We start from the raw sequence: 24,445 nt of genomic DNA, 5'->3' as shown, positions 1-24,445 counted from the left end.
TGTAGGGCATGGGACACAGCATCCTAAGCAACAGGGGCTTGTAACTCCTTCTGAGGAGTCTCAACTGTCCCCTGGTCTCCCAGTACTCCGGAGACTGAAATTCTGTCCTGGCTTTGCCATGGGCTTGCTCTGTGACTTTGAGAAAGTCTTTGTCTAAATGCCCTCACCTTTACAAGGGGATATGGGTGCTGACTTGCTCTGCAAACCTGTTTGGAGAGCTAGACAGGAAAACTTAAATAATGGACAAGTACTGCAATGCCACCTGGAATCAGAAGATCATCACCAGGATTTTTACAGTGTTCTTGTGGAAATCAAGACATACGCTGACCTAATTTCATATGATTTTTGCAAACTCTATTTGCCTAGAAATGGGAAACAGAAATCGGATGGCAATAGTTTGCTATATTTGATGAAAAGTCTACAGAAGCAGCAGCAGAACTTCTGAAGAACTTCTACAGATGGTGGTGACTGATCAGCTACAGGGGAAGTGGACAAATTGGCCAATGCTTGTTCCTGATGGGACACACTTAAATGCCTCTGAGGGTCTAAAGGCCTCATTTTTACTTGGGCTGATGAACTCCAGCTCCCAACAATCCAAAGGCTTTTCTCACAGAAAATTATGCAGCAAATCTTTACATAGTTGCCTACGTATGGGCAGTTATAGTTAAAAACTTTAACTACTGCCTCGAGCTGGAATTTCTGAACTTCTTTGAAATGTCGTTATCAAGTTCATCCCACCGTGTACTTCCTAAATACCACATGCATTTACTAGCTGTAAATTCATATATTTGGAATTAATTTGCAGTTGTAATTATTAGCGGATTATACGATATAGTTCTTGCATGTAGTAAAGGGAAATTTTCATTTTCGGCTACATTTGCTTAGGCTCCAATGAAAAGCAGAATCCACATTATGTATTAGGGCTAAAAATAAAATCATTGAATATGACAAATAAACCAAAAAAGCAATTTACAGAAAGAATGACTCAGCACTAAGAGGAATGTGATTTTGATTATTTTTTTCTTTTGGTCTAGCATGAAATGCCCAAATCAATAATGGCTCTAATTTTGTAAAACATAATCTTAAATACTGCAAGAGTAGCAGAACCTCACTTCAGACTACCCAAAGCATGAATATTAAAACTAGCCTGGAATTAATCAGCACTGGCAAAAAGCAACGGAGCTTACACTGCGCATTAGCAAGGCAGGAGGTGGTGGGAGAAAAATGACTTGCTGCAGCCCAAGGCACCATGTGCAGGAGTCAGGTGGGAAAAACCTGTTGCAGCAGGAACACACGGGGTGAAGCGAATGCTCTTCTGGCAGCGGCAGATACCTGCAGGTGACCGCACAGCAGCACACAGGCTGGTCTGACCACGGAAATACCAGTGTGTGCTAACAATGGTTTTGTACAAAAGGTGAAGATTTCCAAGACCTCCGCACAAATGCTGTTTTGTAGCAGTGACAAAAGGTGTAATGGGCCCCCCAGTCGTGGGGGGATGCAGGTACAGCAGCCCTTTATGCTGGCGTGGTGTTCGCTCTAAAGGCAACTGAAGCGCTGTTAGAAATTGGGCTTCCTTGGGATTTTAATGTCAGAAGGACTCCAGGAAGAGCTCCACCCACCAGGAAACAGTCCCTCCAAAGAGATCCTCTTAGATGCAGGCTCCAGATTCACTATAGTGCTACTCTGCAGCTCCATGATGTGTATTAAGTAATAATATGCAATGCAATGTTTAGCACCCTTTATAACTGGGCATTCAAGCATAGCTGGCAAGGCAATGCTCACCACTGCACTACAAAAGAGACAAGTGTTGGGGCATGCTGGCCCTGTGTTAGCGGGCTTCCTCCCTCCCACTTGGCACCATATGGGCCCCTTGGAGTGTTTTTTGAGAAGCAGAAGGAGGAAGAATAAATCTGCTCTCAGAAAACCCAGGCCCTTTGTCAGAAGACGCTTCTGCTGCTCATCCCGAGAGACAGCAGAGCCAAGCTTGTTCTGTCTTAAATGGCACATTAAACCTGAGCCGTTAGACAGGAGCTCGGGTTGTTTTGAAAGTGGTTTCCATAAGCCCACGTTGGGCTGCTTAGAGCCTCAGCTAAACCAGGGCTCTGCTGGGTTCTGAAACAGTTTGTAGATTTTTTGGGATACTTCCAGGTGCAGAAGAACCCAAACTGCTTACAAAGCAAACACAGTCTCACTTTTTGAGTCCACCTACGATTATGACCAACATAAAAACTGCACTAAGCAAAAAGTATTTGGTCCCAGAAGGCAAACTGGAAGTTTAAATATTCTGATCCTGCTCCCTAGACCACTAAATCCCATCTGCTCCATGCAAGAATGGACATCAGCTCTAACAAGTGTCTTGTAGCTGAGAAACAACTTGTACAACCTGCACATAAATGGGAGAAAAGAGTTGACGTACTCATCATGAACTATGGTGGGGCCATCCCTTGTTAAGGCCTCTTCCTTGATTACATTGATAAGTTCAAAGGTGCTGCTTATGGGAGCATCAGGGTTTGGCCATTTAGGACACTGAAAGTGGCGGACTTCAAGAACGTAGTCATCCTGCAAGGAAAAACCAGCCTGGGCATTAGCTGCTTTAGTTTCACATTTATCCACTCCAGGTAGAAAGAGGGAAGAGCCTCACTACAAACCGAAGAGAGACCTTCTTCTTCCAAACAGTTTAAATAGAATGAAGGAGACAGACACACATCATCTCTGTAACAGTCAACACCCTAAACCAGTGCAACTTTAACAAAATGCTTATTTGATGAAAGATTTTGAATTTGAGTTCAAGGCTTACAGCCATATAAACCTCTCTCAGAGCCCTTGTAGCTCAAAAGTCAAACACAAGAAGAGCAAACAAGGAATTTGAATTTAAAAGGGCTTGCAAACTAATGCTTTGCAGCAAATTCCAGCTGTAATCTGGAGAGCAAACTCGAGGCAGGTTTATATCTCAAAAGAAATGTGCTCACATTTATGTGAGCACATGCGCCCCTTCATTAAGACCCCAAACAATTTTATAAGCAGAAATAGGACAATAAACCTTGGTGTACTTTACCAAGAGTAATTCAATCTACTTGTGTGATTTGAAGATGAAAATCTAATGTCCTCACTTTCAAATAAGACAAATAGTTAATACTTTGGTCTCACTAGCTAGAAGAATCTACCTGGAAGCAGAGGATGTGAGCGGGAGAAGGAGCCAAGGTGAATACCTTTCCCTTGTCAGTTACACACATGCACATGCATTTACAAGTAAATCGGTTCCAAAACTGTTTCTGAACTCCTCATCTTCCATATTTAAATGACATGAATAACATTTTGGTGAAAAGCCAAGACCCAAACTTGGAGGTTTATTGTACCTGGGTAGCTTCAAGGATAAAGTCATGGATGATAATTTGCTCTTCGTTAGAGAGGCACAGTCTGTCTTTGCTGATAAGGGTCACAGTAAAGGCCTCACAGTTCATGGATTCTTCGCGACTTGGCCAGTACACAAACTCATCTTCTGCCTGGAGGAATGAAACAACACACTACAGCAGCCTTTCAGGTACCTTGTGTGTGACTGAAAAATCCAGTGGATCAAAAAATTGGTTTGATAAATACAGATGATCAGGAGCTGACCTTTAAAAAACATTTCTGTCTAAAACAAATTTACCATTTCTGTCTAAAACATGTTTACTATTACAGCAGAGAGTAAGCCTGCCATATCCTTCCTTTCTGCATCCAAACGGGTAACATCTGCTTTTTAATTGGTTTCATAGGGAAATGGTTATCTTAGCTCACTCATACTTAACCTTCGTATTGCATCCCAGGCTTTATTACCTCCTGCGTACAGAGTTTTGCATGAAAAACAGATATCTGTTTAGAAAAAAACTCATTGACTTCTAAAAATCACTTATTTATTATTTTTAATTTGTGTTTATTGTGGTCTAATCCAAAACTCAAGGTCTGTGGATCAGGTCTAGGTAGAGGACTGACGGATGGGTACTTACATAAGGCTTGAATTTTTAGAAGTGAGAGGAGTGGAGAAAGTAAGAAACCCAAATATTCTTAGCCTTGAAATAAACACTGCCTTAACTTAATGCAAGCTCTTCAGCAAAACTCCTTTCCCTTCTTTAAAAAATAACTGTGAATTCCTAATTTACTGCAGAGAAAGGAAATGAGGCTCTGCCATCCCATACATGCAAAGCCTGTTTCTCCTCCTGGTTTCAGGGCTCTACTGGCCCTGTAGTGTAAGCACAGAAGATACTCTGGCAGCATGTTCTGCGCTGTGCACCTGCCTCTCTGAACAACCTGTGTTTTACTCATGAGAAAACATGAGCTACGAAACCACTTCAGCCCATGAGCATGTCTGAAACCAAGCTTATTTCTGTGGGCCTGTAGCCTTGATGCACATAAGATGCAGGATACTGTTGAGATTTGGGCCTTACATGTTTACTCTGAAAATGGGACTTAGCGTCCTAAGTCCTCTTGAGTGCCTTGACAATTCTGCCCTCAATAAGCAGAGGCTGCAGCAAGCAGCGCAGTTATCGCTGAATGCCGGGAAGTGCCCTGTCCTGCTGTCCTCATGCAGCAGGTGCCTTGCGTTATCGTCTTGTCCTCTGCCATCACACACCCAGCATCCTGACACTGCCTCAGTCCCAGACCGCCCCTCCTTGCCAGCCAACACACGAACCACACCAAACACGGAGCAATAAGTGGATGCTACTGCCCTGCTGGCCAACCTACCCGCTGGGAATGCTGAAGGTGGCAGAAGGGACCAGGAATCCTCGCAAGGGATGTGGCTGAGTCCAGCATTCCTTCTTTACCTTTTAATCACTATTGTTCTGCAGAGCAATTTCATGTACTTGTAACTACAAGATCAGCCTCTTCATTTCCACCTGACACACTTTCATTTCATTAGTGCTTTCTGATTTGATTGGATTTCTCTGAACGCCATTTGCCTTGCAGTGCCTGCAATCCCTTTCATCACGCCGCACGCAGGAAGCGTATTGACTGCTGCCTCTTTAGTAGCCCCTCATGACTGCTATTTTCCTGCTGTAATGAAGGTGCTTTCCCTTCCACTCTCAGCTACAATCGCCTATACACCTCAATGATGCATTCATGAAAAAACTTAACCCTTTTCAATGTGCCCTCTTGAGATGTGCTAGTAAATCTGGAAGTAGTGATTAGCACTTCACCTGTGTCTCCTTATTCTCTCTCTCCGTCTCATTATTTCCACTTAAATTAACATACATGTTTGCTTTTTACTTCCATCAAAAATATCATGTGTAACCTTGCACAGCCGGAGTCTGGCATGGCCTGAGTCTTAAGCCCCTGAGCAAATAAGCAACAATCCCTCTGTCCCTGCTTCATTTTTTTTGCTCCTCTTGAAGTCCTTCCTTGTGGGCCTGGCCACCCAGTCCCCTTAGTGCCTTGCATCTTGCCAGCCAGGCAGCCCTCAGGAGCTTCACAGAGGTCACCATCACTGTCTGCTGCCTGTGAGCACTGAGGTCCATCCAGGACCTTTCCCACGGGAGGAGGCAAAAGAGGAGAGCAAAGAACAGCCCCACATCTCAGAATTTGTCATTTCTAACAACCTCAAAGCAAAGTTTGAGATGGTGGCTCAAGCATTGGAGGTGGCTCAAGCAGAAAAGAGCCATAGGATGTCACTAAGTGTCCCCGAATGGTGTCCTGCTTGTCTGAGCGGCCGTGGTACCATGCAGGGCAGGAGGCGTGCACTCACCAGGCTCTGGTTGTCTGGCAGCATGACGATGATCTGTGCGTTGTGATCCCAGATCATTCGCCAGAAATCTTTAGTCGTATGTGGCAGCGGATGTTGGGTTATGATGAACTCGTTACTCCTGTAGTAGCCCTTTTGCATCAAAACAAACCACACAGTTACTTACTGCCTTCGATGCTTTTAAAGCATTAATTGCATCTTTAGGGACATGTAATGACCCTATTTCATTTTATTCCACAATATTTTCACACAGACTATAATTTTATAACTGTTTCATTCTGCAGAGTCCCTGTTGTTTTCATTTACTCTAAATCCCTGTTTTTATTTGACTGCATCTCATGGAAACACACATTCCATCTAAACGCATCCTGTATTTAATTTTTTTAGGCAACAATCTTTAATAAAACACAGTTAATAGCTTTACATTATGGGGAAGGTGTTAAAATCTCATCTGTTAATACACAGCCATTACATACAGAATTAAGACAATTATAGGCGTCTGGTATTTAGCACCTTAGAATTGATTTTACTTTGTAATTAGGTGTTGGCTTCCTCACCATGATATAAGAGGCATTAATGTAATCTGTTCCCTTCATTCCAGGCAGCGGTGCCAAGCCCACTCTAGCACGCTCAGCTGTAAGATGAAAAAAAAAACCAACCATGAATAAAAACCTCAGATCAAAGTCTGGTCATGGCACAATGCAGAAAGTAAGAATTTCTCAGACGTTAACAAACCAAACAGTGTGCAGCTCCCAGCTCCCGCAGGAGCAGGCCAGCACTTTAACTGCGTTAAAGCATTGCCTGCTAACACAGGCTATAAAAGAGAATGTTGCACAATATTCCCACAAGGACAAAGTAATTTCAGGAATCAAATTTTACTATAGCAAAGATTTTCACAGCAGGCTGAATTACCAAATAACAGTATATGCAGTGATAACAGGGGATTTCAGGTAATTCTTGACTGTAGTGTTCCATTTGTCTCCAGCAGCCCACAAACCCAGCTGATGCATTTTGTTTCACCAACCATGCTGTAGAACTACCACCACTTACTCCTCCCGGCTAGAAGGTGAGATAGCCCCCAGAGACAACCCCCTACCCAAACAGGGAAGGGCCCAAGAAGCCTGTGTGTGTTCTCCTGCAGATCTATGCTTCTTGGTGTTTGAGGACTGGGTTCAACAACATCCTCAAACCAACTGACAGGCTCCCTGTGCCAAACCAAAATCACTGCAGCTACATGACACAAAGTGCAAAGTTGTATAGACTGTTTCTGCCCCGTTCACATTTGTTTTTAAGATATATTCTGATGACTTCCCTTTTCATTAATAAACTTCATGATGGACCCTACATGTACCATTATTAATTTGTGTGAGCTTGGCTATCACCTGTCCTGTATGTCCTCTGGGAACTGTGATGGGCATGATATTGTGCCCGTGCTTGGTCTGCTGCAAATTCATACCACTCAGCAACCATGCACAGATTCCATATCAATGACTGTGAAACTCTGGCCTCAGGCACTAAAAACCCTAAAATCCCAGGAAGGCTCATGAAGAAACTGAGTGTAGTGACTGAATAACAGACAATTTGTGCCAATCACGCTGGGAGATCTCACCTAAGCTGGGAGCAGTATCAAAGTAGTGCTCTCAGTATTCCATAGATTTATCCCCTACGTAATTATTCAAATTCTTAAGCACTTCAAATTAACATTTCACTTGGACAGTGTATCCGGCTGACACTGTGACTATTTTCTTTTGTTCAGTTTCATCAGGGTAATTCAGAAAGACAAGACAGCTTGGTCTGAACAAAAGATTACATTTCTCCTTCCTAGTGGCTATGCCTTTTCATGCATAACACCGGGAGAATTCAGTACAAAAAGTTACGCTAGGCAGTAATCAAACCGAAGATGTGATCTTACACGGCACAACTGATGAGTTCCTGTTCTTCTCTTTGTTACAGTCCTTCTGAGCACTGAAGCATTCCACGTATTTTGCATTACACTGTGTAACCAGCTGAAAGAGAATAAAGTAGTAAGTCAGTCCTCACAGCGCTCTAAATGAAGAGAGGAGGTTTCGTTGCCAACTCCTGCGAAGATGCATCAGTAGAAGAATAAATTGCTTTGTTAAACTTGTTTAAAGTACTCAAGATGCCAATGGAAATCATCCTTTTCACACAACATGTTTAATGGATAAAAAGATCTCTGCAGCGCTCAGCTTCAAAACATCCTGAAAATGAAGTTCCACCAAAACGTATTTTCACAGAACACTTCATTTAGTTATCTTTGAGAATATATTTGAGAGACTCGCAGATATGTTCAGTCAGAAGCAGGTCTCAAGGAATAAAAGCTAGCAAAATAAAACAACAAAACTTTTATGTTTTCCTCTAAAATAAAAGCCAGATCATTCTTGCAGCTTGTCTTCTCCTGCTAGGCCTTAGAGGAACCCATCACGCTGACATCTGAGATCCAAGGCCGTGGGTTACATTCTCTGGTCTGCAAAGTTCATTCTAGGCTACTTATGAGGCACAAAAAAACCCCAGGGAGGCAGATTTGTATTTGAATGTTCCCTTGGTGTATGGGGGAACTCTACCAGAGCACAGAGGCTGAAGGTGGCTTTTTAATCTCCTGCACTACCAACTCGTTACTCAGCATAATTTTACTCTAAGATGGTTGAATGCAAACTAATGCACTCGGGTATGAGCATAAGCTATTTTCTGCCGTCTCTGTAGTAGCAGCAGAAACGAGAGAAAGATTTAATGATTGCTGCTGGTCACATCCCAGTTTCAAATGCATTTTAAACAAGACAGCACTCAACTCATCTATGAACTGGTAGAAGCCCCATTAGAAGCCATGAGGTTCCTAAATGCTTGTGCAACCTTGGCAGAGAAAGTACTTTCTGAAAACAGTTTTGAAATTTTGCCATGTGTCATCAGACAACATCTCTAGACAAATAAGTTAGTATTGTTTGTAAAAGTGCAACACTTCTTAAAATAAGAAATCTCTTTCTCCTGCTGCATTTTGTGCGTGTGTGCTTATTTCTTTAATTTAGTAATTAAACATCTGGAATGTCTTGACTAATGGAGAAGTACTGAGATTTCTACAAGTGAATTCTGAGAAGAGCCTGTTCATTTTTTGAATAGCTTGGCATCTGGTATAGTTTAACAGTTTTAGTTCCTTGGGTAGTTACTAGCGGAGTGAGTTTAGCTGTGAAAACAGATGTCAGGTATAATCTTATTATGATACATGGTTTCATAAAACATTTTTAAATGCCGTCAAATAAAACACAACCAGAAAACTGTAGCTTTCAAATAGGAGATCTGGGCAGAAAAAAATTTTCTTTGGCCAGGATGAGAGCAGCTGTGACATAGCAGGAAAAGCAGTGAGCACAGTTATTAGCAATGAGAAAGACGTATTGTGTTTCCTGGTCTTAAAACATTTTTAATTCTTTACCTATAGTGCTGAAATAGCAGGTGATGCTAAGAACCTCATCTTATGTCTTTCTCCATATATATGCATGAGAGCCACAGTTTGGAGAGAGACTTCCAGCCAAGCTAAGCACAGACTCGGGAACATCCAAGCCCCCTTGGGAAGAGGGAGAGGAGCAGCACACTCCAAACCAGTGTCCATGTCCCTCCTCTCACCTCTGACTTTGAGAGTCAGCGCTGATATCCAGCAGCATAGCTAAGACTATTGAAGATCAAACTTCTCAGGATGCTGTGCTAATAAAGTGTTCTGATTTAGTTCCTTATCTATGATAACTGAGGGTGAAGACAGGCCATGCTAAAGAGAGTAGGGAAATTAAGTCCCTCTGGATGGCAGTGATAAGCCTTACCTTGAACTGTTTTTCTAGTCGTGTCTTCCCTCCTATGCCAGGTATGAGGATGCTGTTAACATAACTATGCAGCTGGTTTGCAGATACTTCAGTCTCCTTCCCAAGGATGGCTTCCAACAAGGCATCATGAATAAAAATGTACTGCTCCTAGAAAAACAACAGCATGTCATGTAGGCGCTTGGAATAAACTAAACAGCTGGCTTTAACTGAGGGGTACAGCACACTAAAGGAAAGGGTGTGCAAAACAAGCCACCCATGCAAATACTGCTAAAATCAGAACAAACATTTACAAGTGGAGCATGTACAACTCTGAATAAGTCAAAAGCAAAATCTGAAGTTTCTGATCTAGAAAAAGAGGGACATTCCAGTGCAAAAAATGACCAGTGGGATATTCAGTTTTTACAGGGATGTAACTGAAACACCCACTTCCTTTTTGATTACAACATAAAAATGAGCATGGCTTTCAATTTAACCCCACTGCAATCCTTACCTCTGTCTGGACGAGGTAGTTGCGCTGTGTCCTGATATGTTTCAGGAAACCCAGGACATTTACTGTGCTTTTGTCTTTTATCTGTTGCAGCATACTGTCTATCACAATGTAGGTACCAGTTCTGCCAACGCCAGCACTGCAGAAGACAAGAGAAACCCATGCAACACAGCTGGATGGAAGTAAATGTTCACCACAGCAGAAAAGAGCTAAGCAATTATTTCTGTTCACAGACTTTCATCCACTGTTAGCCCCAACCATGGAAGTTTCTAAACAAAATATTTTGGTTTTCTGGGAACTTTACCAGGTGTGTATTTCAGGATCTGACACTTGGCTGTCCTGCCTCTACCACTGTTGTTACTGGTGCTGGGTAGAAGAGGCCATATAGAGATCCACCCTATGCCAAACTGTTGCTATCCCAGCCCACCAAGGTTGTTCCAGGATGTGAGGCTGTGCTGGTTGGCTTCAGATTTGAGGTAAGGCTTCAGCTTCAGAGGGGAGCTGTAAACCTGCTCTGGAAATGCAAGTGGCACCAGCACTACAGAAAGGTACAAGAGTGGATTAATCCTGTGGAGGCAGGACTCCTTGAAGAGGAGGAGGGTGTTCCTGGGCCCAGCACGCACAGAGGAAAGGAAAACTGTTCAGAGCTTCTCAGTGTCTGCTCAGGAATGAGCTCTAACCCCCACCATCTTCTCCTCCTAACGTAGGGTGCTGTAGAACCCCACTCACCTACAGTGAAGAAGACTACATCCCTTAACTCATTTAAGAGAAATCCTCTGTGGACGGCAAATGCTGGTGAATGTGAGTGTGGTTCATAGGTAACCACGTGTCCAGGTGTTCGTGCGTTCATGTGGTCGGCTGCCAGTAGAGGTGATCCTGCCCTGCCTGCTCACTGAATGGGCAGGCGACAAACAAGCTTTGAATAAGGAACTGTGCAACCACATCAGTGCAATGCTCAGCAGCTCCGTATCACGACCAAGGGTTTTGCTAATGCACCTGGGAAGCTTTTGCATCAGAGATGTCTTAAGAGGCAGGAAAAGCAAGCTCATGTCCACATGCACTCCATGGGGCTGGCACACTCCTGTGTTAATAACTTAAGGCATTTCTCTTAGCTGGCATGTAAAAGAACACACTGAGCACTTGATATGCTTCCCATGAAGTAGTTAATCTCACCCATCATACCTGCAGTGCACCACCACTGGTCCCATGTCCAGCGTTCTTGCTGCTGAGGATCTCCTAACAAAGGTTAGCACTGGCAGAGCATACTCTGGCACACCCATGTCAGGCCACTGAGTGTAGTGATACTGAATAACTGTTCTTTCGTTCTGACGCCCTTTGGGGTTTCCTTTCTGACCCTGTGTGCAAAGTGTGTGCAGAAAGAAGAGAAAGATTAGGGAAGAGAAGCATGGAAAGATACGCAATCCTACTGGCTTGCTCAGCTGAAAAAGTGTGTGACTCAACAGAAGAAGTACTCTGCAGTTCTGTCTCCTGCTAGGTGGAGACGAGTTCAAGGAACAACACATGTGGGAACAGGTAACAACAGTAACAACCATGGCACCAAGGCAGCAGTGAAATCAAGAAAACAAAATACAGGCTAAACCTTTCACCAAGTTCCTTGTAATCCTGGCTTTGCTTCCTCATTTCCCATCTACCTGCTACCTCAGGTTGCCTATGCAAATGTTGAGTTTTACTGCTCTATGCCTTGCATCCTACAAGAAGAAGGCATCTGGATGGGAAGAGTGAGGGTTTTACTCACCTTTTTCATCTTCGTATTCCTGATTGTGAAGCGGCGCACAGTATAGCAGGCATGAATGTTTGTGCTCTTCAGCGTGACGATTATGTTGCCATACTCCTCACTGTTCTCTGTTGGCCAGTACTGATCGCATTTTCTCTGAACAAAGACATAGGTGGGTGAGTTGGCTGAGGGTTTGAGCTGCTGCATTACGTTTGCGTTTAAAGAATTTTAAAAAAGTAAAATCATGGCAAGCTATGTATCCCTTTGTTATGTTTGTAACGTATTATACATCAATATATCATCCCAGACTATTTAAAACTAGAAAATTTCTTACTCTTCCTTTTTCAACAAGGTTTGTGATCATGACAATGATTCCAGTATTTTGTTCCCAAATCATCCTCCAGAAATCTTCAAAGGTAGACTTTAAAGGTCCCTGGGTAGCAATGTAGGCTTTTGCTTTGTTGTAACCCTTCAAAGAAAACCATAATGCCAAGTGAGATGAAAGCAATATCATGGCAGACATATTAATATTTGAAAGGTAACAAAGAAAGGTGCCTTTCTCATTCAGAATAGCAAGGAGTTTGTAGCAAAATTACCAGATGAAGTTGGAAACATGACCATTCACAAGTGGCAATATTTTCTCCTTGTAGAAGGAATCAGCGTTAGAGAAGACAGAACAATTTAAACAACTTACATCAACATAATTAGCATTAATGTAGTCACTGTGCTTAGAATCTTTTCCTGGTAAAGGCCTTAGCTTCACCCTGCTGTGATCATCTGCAGGATAAAAAACAGAGCAGAGAAGCATTAAGGAAACACAGTGCAGAACTGCAGGTAAACATACCATTTTTCTAGGTATTAGAGTAACCCCTATTAATCCATGGAAGAAATTGGCCTTTGATTAGTGTCAAGGGGTAGATAGGAATATCTGTTCTTGCTCATCTGCTCATGGTAGCAGGTCCTTGGCCTTCACATCCCTTAAAGTAAGTAGTTCATGCTGGGACACCTCTTGAAGGATGCTGGAGCTTCAGGAGCAAGACCTCTAGGACCATCCACATCACACAGTGCAGTGTGATTCAAAGGGCCTGGGCACCCTGCAGGGCTGGGTAACACCAGGCAGACACATCAGCTCTGCTCTCACAGGCAGTAAAGCTGCCCTTGCTTGGCTCAGTGTCCGAGCTCAATATCCTCCACTTGGTGCTGGGCTCACAGTGATGCTGGCTCAGGGAGATGAGCAAATGTCCTTGCTTCTTCACCACCCTCCTCACACCAGGAGGACAGACTTTAGGTCATGCTGTTTAGCTCTCTTTCTTCCACCCAAATGTTTGACTTCTGGTGTAAATCAGAACAAAACTACAATCCTTCTCCTGCTTCTAGGCGTCAGCATTGGGCTGAGTGTCACTTCCAACACATGCAGAGATGAGACACGTGGACTAACTTTAGGCATGAAGAGTCTGGTTTCAGTTGCCTTCCTTGAACATCAATGGAAAGAGAGGTTCCTTCAGGGGCAATCTGGAGGACTGAAGTGCCTGTTCCAGTTCTCCTCCAATGGCACCTCTCTCGTATGCCTAGAGGAACCAGGCATCTATGTCTACAATCAGAGCTGGGGTAACCACAATGAATCCCCCTTGCCCAAGGCCACACAGCCAGTCTTTTACAGGTTTGGGAACTGGTCCTCAGCCAACACCTTGATTACTTCTGAGAATCTGTTGAAGACATGTATTTCCTTCCTATGCCATCAAAACCATTCAAGATTTACTGCAATTTTTATGAACATTGTGAACCTTTTATCAGTGGCTCCCCATCTTTGTTCCTAAACCGCAGTTGCTGCTGCATCTGCCATTTGTTCTACACCAGAGAACAATATGGAAGAAGTTTTCATCCCAGACCTGCAATAATTTGCACTCTAGAGCAGAGTCCAGATTTGCAGTTCTCAGAGGAATACAGGCAAAGCCTGCACTGTGACACAAAGATCACTGTTTGTGCAAGTTGCACACATAGCTGAAGCAGTCTGAAATATAGCAGACACCTTCTGTATGATGTAGCACTTTTGGGATTATAAAGGAATCTCAGGGATCATCAATAAAACTCTTTGCTCCACCATGCACTTCCCTTAGGCCAGTTTTCAGATGTTAGCAGGCAGAAGAGCTCTGATCATCAATTTATCCCAGTTATCCCTCCACAAAATTTCATACCAAACAGACACTTCTAAAACTACACTCAGAACATCAACCTGCAAAATATTTCAAAGCAACAACGTCCACTGCCTTTAGTAGGGAAATGCTCTCCCAGCCACACTTTCATGAGTACATTAATTACTGGTGCAACAATCTAACTTGAGGCCGCCTGCCTTTTCCAGTCATACACAGATGTGCTGGGACAGGACAGTGCCTTCTTGAGTTGATTTATCGTGCTTACGGTCAGTGCTTACTTACAGGCTAGGATGTTGATGTATCTGTTCTTGTGCTTGTTGTCGGGGTGGTTGGAATGCTCTGCAGTGATGTTCATGTCGGCCGTACAGCGCTGCACTTCCTAGGCAGAAAAATTATTCAAATGGAAAATGTGTCAGTCCAAAAAATGCAAGCTTCATCTCCTTTTGCGACAGCTCGCAGAAACCACGTTTAAAATACCGATATCTTAATTGCTGGATTGAACACAAAGTCCTTTAGTATTGTTCTATATGACACGGTCTGCTTAAACTGAGCCGTGGTAGCTGCTCCCTGGTGTGCAGCCGTGCTCCTCTCCACAGATGTGGTGACAGAGACACTTTGGGCACCCTGAGGGCCAACTCTTCCCTCTGATCTGCAGTCCATCCCTCTTCTGAGCAGCACCTCCTGTGATGCCCCACTCCATCCCCTCTTGGGAAGGGATGACGGAGTCCCTCAAAGGCAACAGGACCAGTGCACAAACCCCACTTCAACAGAAGCCTTTAACCACTGGGCAACTTATCTGCTTACAAACTCTTGAAACAGGGTTTCTGACATTTAAGTTTGGCACTGACCTTTGGTTAGTTCTCTGCAGAGAGATGCCTTTTATAAAATATAAATAAAATAGATCTTTTAAGATAACAGCGAGTGCTTTAAATACCACTGCTGGGACACTGATTAACAGCCCACAATATAGCAAAAAAGATAAAAGGTTGTGTCCGTGTATAATTACATTCTCAAAGCAGAAAGCAGCCAGGCTTGCCACGTGTTCATAAAGCTCGAGATGCAGATTTCTGTCTAGTTGAGACTGTAGGTCAGATACCTAATTCCCATTGATTTTTGCAGTTCTTATCCTACCCCTTACTTACACTGTCCAACAACAAAATACAGGGCTACTGAAATGGGGCAAAGGACCCTAGAGAAAAGCAGCTATTTCCCTTGCCCAGGCTGTCCTAGACAGTCACACACTTCAGAGACTGTCTCGCAAACTGAATCACTAAAACTCATGTGCGATAACACCTCCAAGATATTTTTTTGATATCTGTTTAAGCACGATCTTCCTGAAAATGCTAAAACCCTTTTATCACTAGCATAAATATTCTTAGTTTAAAAACACATTTTTTAAAATATATCAATGTTTGGCATTTACAAAGTTGTGGAAAAAAATACATTTATTCAAATCTTTTGCAAGTCCCAGAAGTTGCATCAAACAGAATCAGTTTTCCCCAAGGATATATGGGGAAGTGCCAAATTACTTTGTACTTCAGGCTTTAAAAATAACAGTATAGAACCTGCCTAAGAGGGAAAGTCATTAGGAGCTCACAGCTGCTACAAAGATCACGCGCTAAGTGACAGAGAAAAATTATCAAGAGAAACGCTATACAAACAGCAGATGTAACAGAGTTCAGCATTATGCAGACATTTCACAAAGGACTTGCAGAGCAATTTTGATATCTTCCCCAGCATTTACATTTTAAAAGTGCAAAATATACTAAAACTTTGAACATCTTACAGCTTTTATATCCACATGACATTCCCCAACAACAATTGCCTCTCTCCCTCTCTCCCCACAGGGAAACATACTACATTCAAGGAGCTGAGCAAAGACAAAGAGACGGCCCCGATAGAATTTTCATAGTTCAATTTCTACCACAGAAATAAAAAAACCCCAAATATTAGAATGTGTGCCTCCCCTAATTCTGCCTGTCAGCTCCAGTAAGCAAGGGACTTCTGGTTACACAACAGGCAGGATCAGTTCAGTCTAAGTCACAACTGGAAAAGCAGCATTACTTAGATATTAGGTTGATTTAATGTAATTTCATTTTACCTTTTTTTTCTTTTAGAAATCATATAACATCACTGCTGTACCATCGCAGGTCACTCCCAAAATAATACCCCCACTGCTCTTGAAAAGCCTCACATTAAACCCTACATCTCTGCCTCACTCCCAAATTCTTTTTACAAGTTATTAGCACTGAAACATTTATGCCAAGTGCTGTAGAATTTAATACAGATGAATCCAATAAGGTTCTGTGGAGAATACTCTAAAAAGTTACAGAATTTAATAGGGAATTACCTTCCTGCTAAGGAATTTTCTCTGACAGTTTAAATACTACATAGTAAATGTTTCACCTTCTGTTAAATTCTATAGGATTTTTCCATAAGGGAATTGCTGGTGAGGTTAATCATTTTAATTAACCTTTTTATGTTGATGCTGACTGTTTTCTCAACTGTACATGTTCCCAGCTGGCCAATATAAAGTTAATAGAAGGGGAAGATTAAGCTAAGATGGTGAAAAACACAGCAAGGGAAAAGAAGGTCTGACGCTGTGCGAGCTGATCATCTGAAAATGGCATTTCTTAACACACGGCATTCTAAATTATTTTAACACTCTGTAAAGCTGCTATAATGGTGGATAAAAGCATAGCAAAAGGAAGACTGTTCAGGAAAAGCTTCTCCCTTGCCAATGGGCTTCAACTACGTTTGTCTTTTTAAAAAGCCAGGTAGCACAATAGAAGGGCAGCCAGCGCTTTGGGGCAGTGAAGCTGGCCAACAAGAAGGAGCCCGAGGACACCTCCAGCTCCATGCTGGCCAGAGACAGCGTTTGGCTGTGCACCATGGACTGATGAGGCTGAGAGTAGAGGGTGGTTCCCCAGGCCACCTCATTGTCCTGGGTTCATCTCTCCAAATTCTAACAGCAAATGACTAAATCACAGGCTCCCCACACCAGGCAGCAAGGCGTAAGTTAACATTCCTCTGTTACTAAAATCAAGATGGTTGTCTCTCATCAATGCACAAAAGGCTGCAAGAAGACAAGGCTAACTGCAGGCTGTTATCTATCCCTCTGCTCAGAGCATTCCTTCCCCTTAGTAGGAGAGGACAGCCCAGCATTAACAAATATCACCCTGGAGAAAGTACCAAAAAGTCACCATCTCAATGATGCCATTTTACCACGTTTGTGTGTATTACACATTTACCTTCCCAGCATTTTCTATGATTTCTAAATCTTACTGGCTACCAAGTCATAGAATCATAGAATCACCAGGTTGGAAGAGACCCACCGGATCATCGAGTCCAACCATATATAAGTCCTTCACTTACATTTAAAACATCACCATGATTATATAATTATTAGCAGTTAAGTTTGCAGGCAGGCAACCAGGTCAGATCTGATCTCAGGCTCCACACTGCAGCCCAAACACAATCCTCTCCCAGTTGGCACAAACCTGCTACTGGCACCTTGGAGCAGCACAGATATGTTCTGTACCACCACATCCATAATTCATCCACAAAATTTTCAGCCCTAGAGTATTTCTTTGGCTTTTCTTAATCCCACTGAGTCTCTTCCACTGATTTTAACGGCAGCTGGCTAGCACGTTGCTGCTTTTCATGTTCAACTTTGCAGAACACATTACTGTCCAGAGATGAATGGATACAGGCTTTTATTCTGTCCTTTCAACTTATCATTGACAACCCAAGAAACCAGAGTACATGGTTCCAATTGACCGTTAGTTACTGTAAAAAGTGTTCTAGTCTATGCTATTATGGCTAATTTGCCTTTTAATTATATTGTCCATGCTAATGCTAATTGGAATTTGATACACCCAGGTTTAACGACCCAGTTTCATTGCCTTTCTGAAACAAGTTACAGATTAGTTTCTTCTAAACTTCAAAGAATTTCTATTTAAGTGTAAAATCAAACTGCTCCAGTGTCTGGCTGGCAATATAAGGTTCTGAGCAAGAATTTTTTTCTACAGTGACTGAGCAGGAACTCGGTCTCTTGATTTGGCCTTATGCAGCGCTGCTGTTGTTTCCCATTACTTCAGTCTGATGTCCTAGCAGGGGCTGAACTGTGAAAGCCTATGAATAGCAATGAGGAGGAATCGTGAAAATAGAAAAGATTCTAATCTGAAAGACTAAATTAGAGAAGATCCAGAGCTCTGTTTTGATATTATTGTGATTTTTTCAGCATGAAAGCAGCTAGTTCATCCACCCCTAAAATAATTTTTGACTATTTTAATCCCAAATTAGAGAGTTCTGTGATAATGCATTTGCTGTTTGTTTTATCACAGCAAACATGAAGACGGCGTACCAACAGAGGGAGCAGATAGTATTTGAAGATGTCCCACAGGAGTAGTGTAGATTTTTGTGATAATTTAGCACCAGTATAAACTCCCTGATGGCACTCAAGAGAGAGGTGAGCTGGGGACAGCCTAGAAAGAAGGAGAAAATAAACAAACCAAAAGGACTCGACACAGGAATAACAGTGCAAGAATCATAAACAGATAGCTAAAAATTCACGTCAATGAATGCAAGGTGAGAGGATGGTGGAGGGCCATTTCCTTGTGGAATTCTGCCCTTCCTTAGGGAGGGAGGTGTTGGAGCCTGACTGAAACCTGTGCACTGCTCCTCTGAGAAGCCTGCCTGGCAGAAATGCTGGGTATGGTTGCACTACTACAGTTGGTAATGGGAAGCCCAGACATCTGAACTTTAATTGCTTCTCTTCAAGTTTCTCTCTTAATTCACAATGCCAGTTTCTTGGGGTAGGTCAAGCGGTGAGGTAAGAACCAAGGACTCCAGGAGGACCCTTCTTGTGCAGCAAGACCTCCTCCTCCACCTTCACAGAGCTGCTTCCATTTGTACAGTGATGAGATGGCTGAGACCATCTCTAATTATGGTAGCTTTGGGCTAGGGTTATAAAACATTTCCCAGTGCAGAAATGTCTGCTAGCAGCACGCTTTTGAAATGGCATCTTTCTGCTGCCAAATTCCTTGGTGTAGAAGCAGTTATAAGCATGTGTCTGGTGTAAGCAGCGTCTAATCTGTAAGGGATGCCAGTATAACTACACAGTATTTTTAGTGTCTCAAGAAATGTGTAAAGGGTGGCATTATCTGTCTTCAATGCAGCCCTTTGCAAGAGAATAACATTCAGAGGTCACCGGTTAAAAAGAGCTAGTGACCCCTGCCCCGAGCAGCAGCAATCATGAGAATAATATTAACAAATCCCTGCCACATCACCGGAGATACAGATTTATGTTATTTTCTTATATTTCAGGACATTTAGAGGAAGGTGCCACTGGAGTATAAAGATATTTTCAATTTATGTGATGAGGGAGCTAAACAGCCTGCCTCCAAGTTCAGCGAGACCGTTCAGGCTCCAAATTGGCAATGAATCATTACACTCACACGGCCACAGGCAGGAGAGGTCTGCAGAGATTGCGTTCACCCCCTCTAATCGCTCCCGCAGCAGCACTGACCAACCCACTCCAGAATTAGGGAGGCGGGAAATAAAATTGTCTGATCTCAGAAATCCAAATACCTCATCATATTATAAAAAATCACAGTTAGCTGTGAGGATGGAGGGTGATGTCTTGGCTTAGTGTTCCTTTCTTAGAGCAAAAAGACATGACAACTTAAAAAGCTCATTGTGTTGTTATTCCAGTGCCCGGCCCGGGGAGGGGGGAGAGTGAAAAGCTTTGCTGTGGGAGGTGGCGCTTCACACTTTCTGAAATAAGAATTTGGAGGGCACAAGCCCTACATGGTCAGGATCTCAGGGAAATAGAAGATGACAAATGTGACAACAGTTTTTAAAATGAGATCCAGAAGGGATTTCAGGCACTACAGCCCACCAAATCTGGCTTCTCTGTGGGGCAAACTGCTAGAGTCTGTGATAAACAGATCCACTGAATGCTTCCAACAGACTGCAGAGAGGTCCCTGAGGAATTCCGTAGGTAAGAAGAGTCAGGAACAGAATAGCATCCAAAATGTTTGTGAAAAGGCCTCTCAGAAAACATTACTTAACAACCTGATCTGTCTTGGAGCAAAAGGAAAACTCACTTTGTATACCAACAGGTTAAAGGTGGGACAGAGCCTAGGAACTGTCAGGGTGCAGATTTCACCAGAGGGGCCTGAAGGGGACCTAAACTATTCATAAATGGACTGCAGAGAAGACGAAGTGTGCGTATGATACAAAATTATTCAGGATAATTAGAACAAAAGCTGTTTGTGAAGGGAAGCAGAACAATCTCGCAATCCTGAGTGACTGAGTGATAAAATGGCAAATGAAATTCAACGTTGATAAATGCAAAGTGATGTACTTGGGGAAAAACAACCCTAAGTATACATACATACTGACAGGTTCCCAATTTGCTATTGCCATTCAGCAAGGAGACCTTCGGGTCACAGCTGATGGTTTTCTGGAGGTGTCAGCTGCGTGCTCAGTAGTTGTTAAAAAACTAATACTATGTTAGGAAGAAGGAAAGTAATAGAAAATCAAACAAAAAACGTCACTGAGCTCCTGTAGAACTCTGCGGTAAACCCACTCATTAAATACTGTGCACAGCTTTGGCTTCCCATCCTGAAAACGATATGGTAAAGGAAGGAAAAAGGTACAGAGGGAACAAGCTATCATGAGCTTAGAATGGCTTCCTCAGACAAACAAATCGGATAGCTCAGACTTCTTCAGTTTGAAAACAGATGATTGCAGGGAAATATGAGGGAGGTAGACAGAATCACGTGAGGCATTTAAGTGAACAAGGAGGTACTTTGTAATGCAATGAACAGGAGGCACCAGGAGAAGCTAGTAGGCACAAGTTAAAAGCAAGAGGAACCCCGTTCTTGTGGAATAAATTGTAGAATTCATTGCCATAGGATGCTGTGGAGTCTAAAACAGTTCAACAAGCAATTAGAAATTTGCAGAAAAAAGACCTATCAAAGACTTTTAAACATAATGATACCAAGAAAATCTCTGCCTAGATAAGGAGTAGATATAATTACCGACTTGGGAAGACTCCCAGTCTCTGCTCAGTCTTGCCACTAAGCCCTGTCTCATCGCTGCCCTGTAAAAACACGGCACCTTGCCCCATGTGCCACAGCAGGAGGGTGCTGGAGCTGCCTGAGAGCAAGCCAAAACGCCTCCCTGGATGTTTTTCAGTATTAGGTTGAAAAGATTCCAAGACAGAATACAGAGAGTCATATCAGAGACCAGCAGTGGCGATGCAGGATCCTGGACTTTATTTTAAAAAGCTATTTGTTGTTCAGTATTGAATTGGGCCTCGTATTTCTAGTTTATATCAAAAACTGAAAATTCATTGGACTCAAAGGAAATCTTAACCATTCTGTATACGCCAGAAAGCCCAGCTATCACCAGACGATAAAGCTGGCTACTTGCACTATGAGTACCCAAAGGGAATAAGAATTCATTTTGGATGTACTTTCCAAGGAAAGATTTGTGAGTTCAAAAGTCCGTTTTTCCTCTGCCCATATAATGCTTCCTAAGCATATCCACAAAATATTTAGCTGTAATTCCAGCTCATTTGAAGAGGAGTAGGGAGTATCCACACAATTTACTTTGAAAGGAAACTTCTTCATGTGAAAACCAACTCAATACAACCCACAACATCCTGCCAAAAACACAGGAAGAGACTTACACCAAAAACCAGCAACAAACAAATGGAGAACATTTACTTTCTACACTGGGCAGCGTATGTGGCGTGCCTAGGTTAGTCTTTTGTTTCACAGGTTCCACTGTAAAGTTTCTGCCACAGAAACTTCCAAAGAAATTTTTTGATTCTTTTAGAACAAACCTGTCTTCAGGAAGATTCATTTTTTCTATAGCATTGATTACATTTTTTCAGCATCTCCTTGCCATCCTCTTCTCTTTTCCTTTAACAGATGTAAAAAGTAGGGTTTTTTTTCTAAAAAGTCCATATGACTGCAGAACCCAATGCCTCTCTCAGGAGCTGTATCATGAAAACATGATATGGCTGTGGTATTTTCCACCCAAGGCGAGCAGCCCTGTGACACTGGGTTTTCTGTTCCACATGGAACCCTACTGTTTCCCCATAAAACATTAGCTAAGTCTTCACTCTGGCTGGCAAATCTGATTCCAACACACGTACCATGGCTGGATCTGCTGGACAGGAGAAGTTACATTGTTAGGCACTTCCAATAGCTACTGTATAACTGTAATCTCAGGCTCTTCTATCCCTCAGCCATTTTTAAAACTGGGATTCTAATCTCTGAGTCAGCTTAGGCTCTTGAGAAACATTTTACCTACAGGTACTGTGAGAAATCCCAGGTTTCACTCTTCTGTCCCATCACTGTGAACCATAAGGAAGAAAATCAGACCCAACGAGGTGTCAGCAGGGCAGAATGTAAGCAATGAAAGGAAGCTGGATGGTTCATCCCAGACAGTGATCAGCTTGTTCTTATTCCTCCTCCTTACTCTAGGAAGATATTTCATTTAGTCTTTAGGAAGGCAAGACCTCAGCTATGGAGAAACAGACCTGGAGTAGCTATAAGGACTTCAAAGGTGATGCTCCGAATTTTAAGCCAATTTGGAGAAATAATTTGGCACATGCAGTGCAGTAGGAGTTTATCTTCCCTTCACAGGGCACCCTGTGCTCCCCAGGACAGGACTGATGGGCCAAAGCCATCGTCCTGACAGGCTGCTGTGATGTGGCACTCACAGCAGGGAGCTCCAGGAAGAAGGGGAAAAAAGGGCTATTGCAGCAGTGTTTTTCTTTGCTAAAACATGGGCGGAAGGTGTCCAACCTTTGTTAATAGCAGTGATTTTGTGACAGCTGAAGCAAAGCCTGCTTAAAGCCAGACCAAGTTTACAGATGTGTTGTTGATTATTTTGAATAATTAAATGGTGTAAAACCCAGCTGTGATGAATAGCACTGGGGCTGCAATTCATAAATAATTGAGAAGAGTGAGTCGCATTTGATCATCCTGATCAAATTCTACTCTCCGGAGAATAAATGTTTGTCCTGAATACCATCAACATTGTTAAATGCCTCAATATTCCTGCTCAGCCATCCAGCCAGCAGTCAATTGAACTAAATCACTTTAACACCTTACACATTTGCCTTCCTCATGAATACAAAACGTTTCTAACTTACAGAACGGCTTTTGGGCATCAGACAAAGCAACCACTCTTTATAGACAGTAACCAAACAGCAACAATAAATGTTTTAAATGATCCCATTAAAAACAATTCCTGCATACAGTGTTGTCTTTACTGCAGTAAGTGAAGAAGCTGTAGATATTAGGCTACCTATTTTGTTTCATTGCCTTGTTTGTAAAGCAGAGCTGCCTCTCTGGTTCACATGCATTACACACACACACACCTCCTTTTGCTGATGTGGAAGCCAGGAGCATAACTCCATGCAACTTCCTGGGGCTCCTTGGGCTTCTCAGCACTTCCAAAAGTTCAGCTGTGACTGTGATTAGACTGACTGAAATAAGAACTAGCCAGAGAATACTGACTTGAGCTTATACAGGCCTGACTCTGCAGCCCATCTTCATTCTGTGTGATGTTTCCATGCTTGTACAATATATGGATTTGGTAAACCAGAGGTGCAAAAATACTTTCATTTCATTGGAATCACCTCAAATTTATAGCAGATTTGTAAGTCTGAATTTGTCAAGAACAGGTAACAAGATACAAACTTCAGAATAGTCACATTAGGTAAATACTACCAAATGAATCCTGAAGCTTTTTTCCTCAGTTTTACTAGAACAAATAACCTGACTTCAACAGCAATCTTTCCTGGATGAACAGAGGATGAACAAGGACTCCAGGAACTGACCCGTAGTTTGGGTTTTCATAAAAGACCAAATTCTACTACTCTTACTCATAGTGAGCACTATTTCACTCCTTTTGTGCTACTCACGAGGGGTATGTGACTTCTCAGTGTGACCAGGAGGAGTAAATTATGAGTCAACATGATTATAAGTAAAGTTTGGAGCTAAAAACATCTGCTTGTATCTTCATGTCATTCCTGGGGGACTGCAGGCAGTTTTTCATATATAATAGAAACCTAGGAGGGTCTCGGGTTCCCCCACCGAATCTGTAGTGTTTAGAAAGCATCTGTAAATGTTCAGTCCCACATTGGTCGTACCTGGTGGCAAACAGGTATTTCCCAATTTCTTCTGATACATTTGAGCATCACATTTACCTGATATGGCAGACGTTGCACGCTCCCTCTGTATTAATACACAATTAACTTTAGGAAAACAACATTTTACTGACGGATCATTAAATTGTACCTCAAAGTCTTCTGAGAACCCATGCTGGTTATTAGAATACAGCTCACTGATGTGTTTAACGAACTGCTTGACTGGGATTGCCTCCATATCATCTGTAGAAAGAAAAATACATTCAGAATTGCTATTTGTCTCATATGCAGAACTTCAGCTACAAACTCGGGAGAGAAAGTCTTCACTCAATATAACATAAATCTGAGTTCCC

General features: G+C 42.5%; 1 protein-coding gene across 1 annotated transcript in view; it reads right to left on the bottom strand.

Moving 5' to 3' along the window:
• PTPRG (protein tyrosine phosphatase receptor type G) overlaps positions 1-24,445 on the bottom strand; it is a 415,153-nt gene that overhangs the window by 6,958 nt on the left and 383,750 nt on the right. The window contains exons 15-27 of the mRNA XM_069865996.1: positions 24,244-24,335; positions 14,198-14,294; positions 12,457-12,539; positions 12,097-12,231; positions 11,784-11,918; positions 11,210-11,382; positions 10,031-10,166; positions 9,541-9,687; positions 7,629-7,722; positions 6,274-6,350; positions 5,720-5,848; positions 3,357-3,503; positions 2,417-2,559 (exon numbers count right to left, since the gene is read on the bottom strand). Coding sequence (XP_069722097.1) covers positions 2,417-2,559; positions 3,357-3,503; positions 5,720-5,848; positions 6,274-6,350; positions 7,629-7,722; positions 9,541-9,687; positions 10,031-10,166; positions 11,210-11,382; positions 11,784-11,918; positions 12,097-12,231; positions 12,457-12,539; positions 14,198-14,294; positions 24,244-24,335 — 1,588 coding nt within the window. The remainder of the gene's footprint in view (positions 1-2,416; positions 2,560-3,356; positions 3,504-5,719; positions 5,849-6,273; positions 6,351-7,628; positions 7,723-9,540; positions 9,688-10,030; positions 10,167-11,209; positions 11,383-11,783; positions 11,919-12,096; positions 12,232-12,456; positions 12,540-14,197; positions 14,295-24,243; positions 24,336-24,445) is intronic.

The sequence above is a fragment of the Phaenicophaeus curvirostris genome, chromosome 11 (genome assembly GCF_032191515.1).
Source record: "Phaenicophaeus curvirostris isolate KB17595 chromosome 11, BPBGC_Pcur_1.0, whole genome shotgun sequence".
Taxonomy (NCBI): Eukaryota; Metazoa; Chordata; class Aves; order Cuculiformes; family Cuculidae; genus Phaenicophaeus; species Phaenicophaeus curvirostris.
The sequence above is the reverse complement of the archived record's forward strand: the minus strand, read 5'-3'. Positions and strand labels throughout refer to the sequence as shown.